The sequence below is a fragment of the Miscanthus floridulus genome, chromosome 11 (genome assembly GCF_019320115.1).
Source record: "Miscanthus floridulus cultivar M001 chromosome 11, ASM1932011v1, whole genome shotgun sequence".
Classification (NCBI taxonomy): domain Eukaryota; kingdom Viridiplantae; phylum Streptophyta; class Magnoliopsida; order Poales; family Poaceae; genus Miscanthus; species Miscanthus floridulus.
In genome coordinates, this window is record NC_089590.1 from 56,646,255 (window position 1) to 56,657,702 (window position 11,448).

Below are 11,448 nucleotides of genomic sequence, written 5' to 3' on the forward strand. Positions count from 1 at the left end.
CCCGTTGTGACGGTTAATCATTTATATGCCCCCCCTAATTATCATTACCCCGGGTGTGTTAAGTTAGTCCTCCCTCCGGGGTTAAATGGTAAAAATCCAAGGCTCCATTTTCCCTTCTCGTGTTTTCTTTTCTTACCTCCCTAGCAGGCAAAAGCACCGCCATGCCCACGACGAGACTAGCAGTCGGACCCACTTGTCAGTGGCGCAAGGCTGTTGAGCTGCGCGGTTGATTGTTTCGGCTGTGGGGGCGGGGCTGCACATGCAGATAGAACGGGTGTATACACCGGCTGGTGATCGGACGTCACCGCCCGCGGAGGAGCGGCGTATGGACGCCGTCCATGCAGCGAACCCCCGCCAAGCGCCAACGCCCAACGGTGGGGGATGGGCGGCGGCGTGGGGATTTGGCGCGGCCACGTCAGGGCTGAGGGCGGCCACGTGGCTGGAGCGAGAGCGAGACCGTAACCGGAAGGCGACGCGACGCCGCCGGTGGACGCTAGCTCCAGATGGCCGTCAGTGTCGCACGTTGCTCGTCAGCTGACGCGGAAAGCCGCGGCGGCGGCAAGAAAGCCCGCCAGACGGTCGTCGTTCACGCCTGAAACCTGTTTTTTTCTTCCTTCCGTTTCTGAACGTTGTGTCGTTCGCGCTGGCCAGTCACATGGGCGACGGCGACGGGAGGCCGACGGAGGGGAGGGGAGCCCGGATGACGAGGGAGGCCGCGAGACGCCAACGGCCTTTACACCTGTATGGCTGTATATCGATGATGCGTATCGCCATCGATGCATCGTCATCCATTCAGGGCTTCTTCAGAAAACTAGCGCAGGCCGCCGAGGCGTGGCGATGATGAATTGATGACAGGGACAGGAGGGATTATTCCTTTCAGATCAGATAAGATGCATTAAGCTAAGCACGCACGAGTGGCATCATCGCCTTTACTGAACTTTTTTGTTTTCAGAAAAGATATGAAACCTTTTTAGTGAACTTTATGCCTCATCTCGCCTTTTCAGTTACACAGAGCAGCACGAAGGGAAACACTATCCCCTGACGCATGATCGATTGATCGGACATGATCGTCCACCACCCACTGGGACAAGTGTTCGATGGACATAGCAGGAGCAGCAGCCGAACCGATCGATTGTTATTTACATCTACATAGATATATAATAGCGTGGTATATAGAGTGAAGCGATGCTGATGTACAGATACAGACAGACAGTAGCTAGGTATGTATCCGCCTAGCTAGGACTGGTCGAGCAGGTTTTGGAGGTAGAGGTTGAGGATGTATCTGCCGGTGGAGAGGACGTCGAGGCGCTTCTCGCTCGGCTCGTACCGCCCCTTGCGCAGCTGGTACCGATGCGTCACCGCCGACACCGTGTACGCCTGCCCTTCGATCGTCACGCTCTCGCCGCAGTGGATGTTCTGCTTGGCGTAGTCCGTGTCCGTCCGTCGCCATCCATGCCCCGCCACACAACACAACCAAGAACAACAACATCGTCAGCTAGGAACCGGCCAGCAGTTCAGTGATAACTTGTGTGTGCAGTGCAGATGCAATGCAAAGAGTACTAGAGTAGAGAGGTTGAGATATATATAAAAAAGAGGCACCAAACTATATGAAGCTCCCTGCGGCAAGCTATGTGAAAACTACGTCAGTGTTTTTTTTAGCAGAGTACTCGTGGCGACAGCAATTGCTGACGTTCTCCGAATACTGAATATTCAGAAGAAGGAGCTCTGAAAAAAAATGTTCAGAACAACAAGTTCAGAATCTGAGCAAAGGAGCTGTGAATTTTCGAACGCGTGCAGCAAATTCAGTTTCTGAACATGACAAGCAGGCTGCGGGCACGATGCTACTCCACTCCACTTGCTCATAGTGCCTGTGTTATTGTTGGTCGCTGCAGCCTTATAATCAGGATGAATGAGCATTTTGCCGTCTACTGGTGAGTGCTATGTTATTATTGTTGCATTGAATACGTGAAAGGGTTTTCCTTTTTTTTTCCTTTTACAGACAGATGAAAGAATATTCTTGGCATCAAATTAAAGTTAGTGTTTTTTTTTTCTTTGCGAAAGGTAATAAAGTCCTTCTAGCCGATTACATCGACTGAACTTTAGTATCTGCGAGTTGCTTCGTGTCAAACCCTGCACCTGTCAGGTTACATCAACTGAATGCAAGCTTCAGAGCTCGAAGGGTTGCTAACCGGAGTAGTGACTAGTGAGTACCATTCTATAGATACTACATGGCAGCATACATGGAAGAAGAAAACATATGGGAAGAGAGATGTCGCGTACGGTGGGGAAGCAGCGGACACCGAGGCACCGCGGCGGCGGCGTGATCTCGACGACCTTGTAGGGGTGCTTGTGCTCCTTGTCCTCCCGCTCCCGCTCCCTGTCCCGGCCGTCCTTGTTCTTCCTGCATACCACCGCGAAACGCGGCTGCATGCAGTTTGAAGCAGCAGCAAGAGAGTTTAGCGATCTGCTATTGATTTTCACAGCAGCAACTCTAGCTAGCTGTTCGATCTGGGATATCTATCACATCACAGCGGTGACCGTGCGCTTACATACCTTGTGGTACGCGAAGGAGGTGGACGCGACCATGGCCATGGCGGACTGCTCGCTCGCTTGATTCCTGGTTGCTGGAGAATTTCGATCTAGCTCGTAGCTCGTTTCCTGCGAGGGCGATGAACCGTGAAATCGTCGTGTGGCTAGTCTACAACGCGGTGGCGATCGGTGAGGCAGATATTTTGAGTCTGTGATGGTTTGGTGGCCGTGGATGGCAACGGCGTGGCCGATATGTTTCGGGCAGGAGGAAGTGTGGAACGAGCCGCGCCACGCGCCGGCGCGTACAGCGTACGTGGTACTTTCCGACCACGGCTTGTTCAGATTATGTTTTGGTCCTCTTTGGGACGAGATTTCTTGTGCTGTGCAGGCCGAGCACGGCCTCCCCCCAATAAGGCCTTTGTTTAGTTGACGAATTTTTTTTGAAAAATGATACTGTAGCACTTTTATTGTTATTTGGTAATTAATGTTCAATCATAGTCTAATTAGGCTTAAAAGATTCGTCTCGTGAATTTCGTCTAAACTGTGTAATTAGTTTTATTTTTTATTTATATTTAATGCTTCATGCATGCGTCCAAAGATTCGATGTGACGGAGAATCTTAAAAAATTTTGGGAACTAAACACTACCCAAGCTGATCAAAACGGTTGGACCGAAAACAATACCGTACATACTTCAGTGGTCTCTTTTATCAAGGGCGTGGCTAGCGCACGTATGGACGCTAGCCTCCGTCCGGACATCCGTGCCTACCTTGCATACAGCGTCTGCCCCGTATGCAATTATTGCACCTTCACGCCCACCCTTGGATGCCACACGTAACTGCTGCGCCTACACGCCCGCCCCACTTACTGGTACATGTACACATGGAGTTGCGTGTCTCACCGTATGAAATAGTTAAAACATTTACAATATATGCTTTGCAACATATGTGTATAGCAACTGTAACATATAGATAAAGCACTTGCAACATACGTCTGAAACAAATGAAACATTTTGAACAGACGCTTGCAACCTATGTGTATGGCCACTAAAACATATGCAACATCAAATAAAACATTTGCAACATCCAGATGAAACACACATCTGAAACGTATGAAACGGAGCTCGATACCATGGAGTGACGGAAAAATTTGGGTCAGCACTCAGCTGCCATGCAGATGTGGGTCCGCACTCCTCTCACAAACAGGCAAGCAGACTGGTCAGCCCTGCAACTGGCTAAGCGCATAAGCCGGTCGGCCAAAGCAGCAACGCAAGCAGGCAACATGCGGCAGGGGCAGCTTGGCCTGGGCGCATACAACATAGAGAGAGAGAAAAGTAGCACGACAAGCAGCAATAAGCCTAGGTGCTAGGTAGCAGAGGGCAGGCGGGGCAGGGAGACCAGCGGCCCTAGGCACATATGGCTAGGGGCCTAGGCGGCTGTTCTAGCCAGTAGCGGACGCAGCAGGCAGCCAGTCCTCTCTTTGTGGTCACGCGCATGCACGAGCCTAGCCCCACGCGCCGCATGCACCCTGAACGAGTGGTCGCACGCGCTCCCATGTGTTGCCCCGTAGAAAGGACAGGTGCGGACCCCGCCTGATTGTAACCGCGCGCACTTTTTTTCTTGGGCGTAACTGAAAGTGCATTTGCCCTCTATGTGGGTTTTGGTGTATCGATGACATCCAAATTAGAGACTAATGAGATCTTAATGAGATATATTGCAGCTTTAGTCCCATGAAAGATTTAAAGAGTTGATCTAAGATGAAATGGTGTCCCTCAATTTTTGAAGTATAAAAGGCGGACGAACTCAAAACACTCTCTAAAGTTTTTATCTCTTGTTTTGAGTTTAGGTTCGCCGTACTATAAAGAGGGATGCAAGTTTAAGTGGTCTGAGGAAGATAGAGTGCTCAAGCATAAAAATAAAATCAATAGAGAGACACTTAAGCACCTCACGAACACTTAGATATAGTTTTTGGGACTATGGCCGTCGGAAGTTCCGACGTTTGCTGGGAGTTATGACAGTCAAAAGTCCTGACTCCCACCGGAAGTCCCGGTGCTCTGGACTTAGTCGCCAGGCTCGGCTAGCCGTCGAAAGTCTCGACAGGAGCCGGAAGTCTTGGCTGCCGCAAGTCTCGGCAGACGCCGGGAGTTCTGACTCAGGTCGAGCTAGCCCAGCTGTCTGCGCGTATGAATAATGTTTTTATTTGGCGCTGGAAGTTCCAGCGATCTGTGTCGGAACTTCCGACGCAGATCTAAACGGTTAGATTTTGCCTATGAGGATAAATATCTTTTCCTCTCTTCTAATAGTTACCCACTCATTCATAGCGACCTAACTCTATCCAAAAGAGCTCCCAAGCATTCAAGGCTCCCCTCCTCTCTCGGCTTTGCTCCCAACTTTGATCCCCCTAGGGTTTTGAGTGAAAGGAGAGTAGATTGAGTGAGAGAATCACTTTGGCAAGCTTGAGCACTTGATTTCTTCGTCAAGCCGATTGGATTTGCTTCTATTACTCTTGGGGCTTTGCCCCTAGCCGACTAGGCATCGCCCAATAGCTTTCATCTCATGGAAGAGCCTTGGAAAGTTTTTATTACCCTCGATTTCTTACTGGAAAGCTCAAGTGACCTTTGTGGTTGTCTTGAGAGAGGCAAGGAGGTGAAAGAGACTCCGACCTTACCTCAACAATGAGGATGTAGGAGCTCCTTTGTGGGATTACCAAATCTCGGGATAAATCCTTGTGTCCCGCGTGCTTGTTGTTGTTGTGATTTGAGCTATCATATTTGTTCTTGGTTGTTTCTCTTCTCTTCAAGCACCTCTTAGGGTTTGGACTCGATCTATAGAGTGGAAGCATTTCGACATCAAGGGAGTGACTCTACGTGTCTACCTAACCACTTGGAAGTGGGGTTGTAAGAAATCTCGAACTCAAAGTTCATTTTAGCACTTGTAGTAAAATCCACGTAGGAATTGAAACTCTCGGCTGTTTGCGTCGGAACTTTTAGCAGCCGAAAGTTCTAGCTCAAACTGTCGGGACTTCCGACAGTTGCTGACATTTGACTTTGAGTTTGTGTAGAATTTTTAGATACGCCTATTCACCCCCCCTCTAGGCATTGTTTAGATCCTTTCAGTAACACGCGAGGAGGCGTCAGTCCATCTGTCCGGACACCGCATGCCTGGGCCTGCGGACAAGCTGAAAGCCCTAGTTTGGTTTTGGATAATTGATGAAACCTAGGACTAACCTTTGATCTAAGTGTGTGAATTAGAAAAGATGGTCCAATCCAAGTGGTAGAGCAAGATGAGGTCCATGGTGATGAAGGTGGACATGTGTTGATGATGATCAAGCTCTAACTTGGAAAAAAAAGAAAGAGAAAAACAAAAACCGAGAAGATCAAGGCAAAGGTATATGATAGGTTTTTGTTTTGCACTCAAGGCACCATAGAGGGTGTGAGTGACTTAGGATCGATAGTCGTACTATAAAGAGGAGAAATATTTGGCTAAACGGTTTATCGAGTGCCACTAGGTGACATGATTCTTGCATATGCATTTAGGAACCTAGTGTGCTAACTTTGACCCTTGTAAAATGCTTTGAAAAATGCTAACACACGTGCACACAAGTTCTACACTTTGTGGTTAGCAAGTTGAAAGCAAGGGGGAAGTGGTTGTGGACTTAGAAAAAGAGAAAGGAGAGAAAGTCCATGACCGAACGCTGGCCACGGGGAGACCGGACTCACCTCGGCACGTCCGGTCATTTATAAGCGAGGAGGCGTAGCTGGCCGAGAGGGCTAAGGAGCAACTAGATGCTACCACCTGCGCGTCCAGTCACTTGTTGGAGGCTGGCGACTTAGCACGACCGGACGCGCAGGGGCCGTGTTAGGTTAAGTGCTAACGTACGCAGACATTAGCTCACCGGCGCGCGGAGAGGAACGTTGAACTGACCGGACGCTAGGGCGCGTCAGGTCACTTGCGACCGGACACGTCGGGTCTAAAAAAATCCTCTCTAGAATCTTACTGGATCTGACCGAACTCGGCTTCGCGCGGTGGAGGAGCGCGTCCGGTCAATCATTAACAGCGCGAGTGATCAGAGTTTTGACCATCGAGATCTGATGGCTGGGATTTGAATCGTGGATACGTGGCATGATCCACGCGACCGGACGCTAGCGTTGGCGCGTCCGGTCAACCTAATCGGCGCGTCTGGTCAGTACGCAGTGGGCACCCCTTTGACTCTAATGGCTCTATTCGTTTGGGGAGGTCTATAAATAGTGTTTGGCCGTCTCCAAGGCACTTCTCTTGGCACTTTAACATACTTGACATCCTTGTGAGCCTAAGCAAACACCTCCCACTCATCTCCATCATTGATTCATCATTATAGTGAGATTGAGAGTGATTTCAAGTGCATTTGCTTGAGTGATTGCATCTAGTGGCACTTGGGGATCATTGTGGCTGTGGATTTCCTGTTTCTCTTGGTGGTTGCCGTCACCTATACGACTTGGAGCAGCGGAGGAGGATTGGCATGAGTTGATGATTGTTCGTGGCCATCTCTCGATGATTGTGAGGGCCTTGTGCCTTCCCCGACGGAGAGCCGAAAGGTAACTCTAGTGGATTGCTCATGTCATTGAGTTACCTCACTTGTGGGTAGGTTCTTGTGGTGTCCAATTGTGTGGATGAGGTTCATGTAAAACCTCACCAAGTGTTGGTCAACACAACGGGGACTAGCGTGCCGACAAGTACGTGAACCTTGGAAGAAAAATTGATTGTCTCTTGTCCTTTGGTATTCTTCCGGTGATTGAATTGGTATTCATCTTGTGATTGGTTCACTCCTCTACGTGGCGATATAATCACTCTACTCACTCATTTATATTCCCACAAACTAGTTATAGCAAGCTCTTTAGTATAGCTAGAATTGAGAGCTTGCTTTGTAGTCTAAGTTCATCTAGTGGAGCTATTTAGTATAGCAAGTATGAGAGCTCTTAGTGAGTAGTGACTTAGCCTCTCGTGTGCCTAGTGATCATAACAACTAGAATTGTTGGATAGGTGGCTTGCAACCCTTGTAGAGCTAGAGCAAGTTTGCATTTCGCTATTTGATATACTAATCAAATTGCTCTAGTGATCTTGTAGATTTTTAAATAGGCTATTTATCCCCCTCTAGCCATATTAGGACCTTTCACAAGCCGGCCTAATAAACCTTGCGTTCGTCCCCTTCCGTTGCTCCTGCTGCCCGCCTCGCGCTGCTCCTACTTCTACTCCTCCGCCAGCGCCCCCTTCCATTACTCCTAACGCTCGTCCCACGCTGCTCCTGCTCCTCCTCCATTGCCCGCCCCGCTGCTCTTGCCAATGCTCCTGTCCCTACTCCGCGCGCCCATCTCCCTGCTCCGCCACCTGCCCGGCCCGACGACGCCGTCAGGCGCCGCCAACACAAGGAGAAGCGTTAGACCCTAGCATGGAAGCCCTCCCACCTCACCTGCTTCTACGGCTGCGGCGCCCCGATGCAGACGGCGAAGGAGGCCGCACTAGGATATGATGCATGTTGCATATGTTGCAATAGTTGTACACATATGTTGCAAGAGTCTGTCTCCAATGTTTTATCTGTTTTTCAAACGTATGTTGCATGCGTGTTTATTTGGATGTTGCATATGTTTTCACACATATATTCAAGTGTTTTATCTGGATGTTGTGTATGTTTGCAATGTTTTTAAGTGTTTTTGTAAGTGTTTCGGACACATGTTTCAAGCGTTTCATCTGACTTTTTTGTATGTTGCAAGTGTTGTATCCGAATGTTTCAAAAGTAGATCGGGTGTTGCACATGAGATACGCGTGGGAAGCTAGAGGGGATACGAGCAGTCACCGCGGGCACGCGGCGTGGGCCATGGCCGTGAGACGCAGGCATGGGTGAGCAATGTTCGGCCGACGCGGGCCCATGCGTGGACGAGGGAAAACAGACTGTAGCCACATGCGTTCGTCCGGACATCCAGGCGCTAGGAGTGTGGCAACTCGATGGAATAATGTTGGCTTACCTTGTTAGTGGACAGTTTTGTCAAGAACTCATACATCGTTTGTTTTGTAGTATATATTGTTCATCGCTGGCGTCAGGATCCACTATCCAACTTATACTCATCCACAGATGGTAGGCGAACAAGTGGGAAACAGTGTTCTCCTCGCAGCACAGTGTATTCACCAAAAATGTATCACCATCTACCACGTCAATTTAGTTTCATCAAAACCATCATGGAATATGTTCTTAATAATATATTTATTTGATATCATAATATTAATATTTTTTCATAACTAGATCCAAGTCATATATAAGCTTAACTTAGAACAAAGTCAGAATGGCTAATAAGGCCCCATTTGGCAAACAAAAACGTTTCGGATTCTTACGAGTATCGGTAGAATCACTAACAAACGGGTTAGATGAGAAACATTTCACTTGAGAATCACTAGAAATGTTTTTCTTTTTTTTTCTTTTTTTGCCTAGCAAGGAGAAACGCCTGTTAGCTGGTTTCGCAGGATTTTGATTCTTACTTCCCTTCTGTATTAGAAACAATAATTTTTTAGTTAGTTCCTTATATGTGAAATAAGTTTAAATAGGTTGTATTAAATTGTTCTTCGCCCACAAAAAAGTTCTGATTTTTTTAAAATAATTTTATTTATATAGTTTTTATGGCAAAATATTTTTTGAATCAGAATCTAGTGTACCATTCAAACGGTTTCACGAAGAGATTATGATTCATCACTAGAAACATTTCTTGAGAGGATCTAGATTCGAAATATTTCTTTGAGAATTTAGAACCCTACCAAACACATCCTAAATTAGAATGGAAAAAGTCTACTCCACCCCCCAACTATGGGGGTGGTCTACATAACCCCTCAACTATGAAACAGTCTGATTTACCCCCTGAACTTTTCAAAACCGTCTATTTTACCCCCAGACGGTTTTCAGCGGCGGTTTTGTTACAGTGGCAGGGGTTTTATCTTTTTTTTTTATTTTCGCTGAATCTTTGAAAAATCATAGTAAATCACAGAAAAATCATAAAATGGAAAATCTAATTTTGTTGGACTCCGCATGAGTAGATCTACACAGTGAACATATAATATAGTACACTTTAGTACAAAGTTTTTGCTGTAGCTTTAAATTAATTGGAAAATCCAATTTTGTCTGTAATTAATTAGAATAATTCATAGCTGCAGCTTCTATGGTTCAATTGTGGTGAATTTTTTTATGGTAGGTTAATTATTATATGCTTAAACTATAGTAAAAATTTTGTACTCATTCGACCATGTATAACTTAGTTATAGATAAATTCCAATTAATTACAGACAAAATTAGATTTTCTAATTAATATAAATCTACAGTAAAAGTTTTGTGCTAAAGTGTACCATATTATATGTTCACTGTGTAGATCTACTCATGTAGAGTCCAACAAAATTAGATTTTCCATTTTATGATTTTTCTATGATTTACTATGATTTTTCAAAGATTCAGCGGAAATAAGAAAAAGACAAAACCCCTACCACTGTAGCAAACATGATGTTACTGTAGCAAAAAAACATATTACTGTAGCAGAACCATCGCTGGAAACCACCTAGGGGGTAAAATAGACGGTTTTGGAAAGTTCAGGGGGTAAATCAGACCATTTCATAGTTGAGGGGTTATGTAGACCACCCCTATAGTTGGAGGGGGTGGAGTAGACTTTTTCCAAATTAGAATGGATGTATTATCATGTCTGGCGATCTGCAGTGTGGCTGCAACCAGATTTATAACAAAACTAATTGACCTGCGTCGTTAGTTCTAAAACACTATTATAAAAGAAAAATAGAAGACAAATAAACATATGTCTCTGTTAATTATTTACAAAGACAGTCGCCTTACAATGTCGTCTCTACCAATACATGAGCAGTTATGGCCTTCGTAAATGATGAATTTTATAGGTGGGCTGTGATGGCAGTCTTAAAAAGTTGATATTTAAATTAAAAGTCGATATTTAAAAGTTTCATAACTTTTTCGTATGAATTTGGATGGAGACAAATTTTATACTAAAATTGTACTTGACAAGATCTCCAACTTGTATTTGACAAGTTTGATTTGAAGCCATTTAGAGTTTCAAATGTATGTTTTAAGTTCTCATATTTTAAAATTTAAAATTTAGCATTTTCAAATGACTTTGGATGTTGACATGGTCTATATGAAAGTTGTAATTGTCAATCTGATCTACAATTTTTTAGTTGACAAGTTTATAATTTGGAGTCATTTAGAGTCCCAAATATGTGTTTTAAGTTCTAAGATTATAAAATTCAATTTTTAGAATTTTGAAATGATCTTAGACGTTGACATTGTCTATACTAATTATAATTGAGAAGTTTTTTTATTTGAGATCATTTAGAGTATCCCATATTAGTTTTAAGCTATCAGATTTGGAGATTTAGGATTATAAATTTTTAAACAATCTCGTCCGGAGACATGATATATGCCAAAGTTAGTTCTCGACACAATCTAAAAAATTGTAGTTAAAACTTTTTAAAAAAAATTCTTTAAAGGTTAAAATATTCAATACAAGATTATTAAATGTTAGGGGCTCTTGCGTTTGTACCCTTGTTTTGTATCGAAATTGTGATTTTACCCCTATTTTTTGACTTTGTGAATTTACCCCTACTGTGCTATTCACGAAGCACCAGTTTGCCCCTGCTCCGTCATCCACCCCTAACGGTGTTAAACTTTGTACAAAAGGACATAAATGCCCATGCGATTTTGCCCCTGTTTGTTATGCCTAATTGTGATTTTATCCTGATTTGGAATTAGACTTTTTTATTGTATGCCTTATTACAATTATTTGAACTCTGATTTAATATTGATAAATATTCAAAATTTTGGCAACACCTTTGCTATATTTTGCTAGCATCATGACAACAATATGAAGCACATATAAAACATATAAGAAA

General features: G+C 45.0%; 1 protein-coding gene across 1 annotated transcript; it reads right to left on the reverse strand.

Moving 5' to 3' along the window:
* Positions 1-1,112: 1,112 nt before the first annotated feature.
* On the reverse strand, positions 1,113-2,818 carry LOC136490824 (uncharacterized). Its single transcript, XM_066487011.1, has 3 exons — positions 2,554-2,818; positions 2,281-2,424; positions 1,113-1,416 (listed from the first exon to the last, which is right to left on the reverse strand). The coding sequence occupies exons 1-3, from the start codon at positions 2,590-2,592 to the stop codon at positions 1,237-1,239; spliced, it is 363 nt and encodes a 120-aa protein (XP_066343108.1). The 5' UTR covers positions 2,593-2,818; the 3' UTR covers positions 1,113-1,236.
* Positions 2,819-11,448: the final 8,630 nt, after the last annotated feature.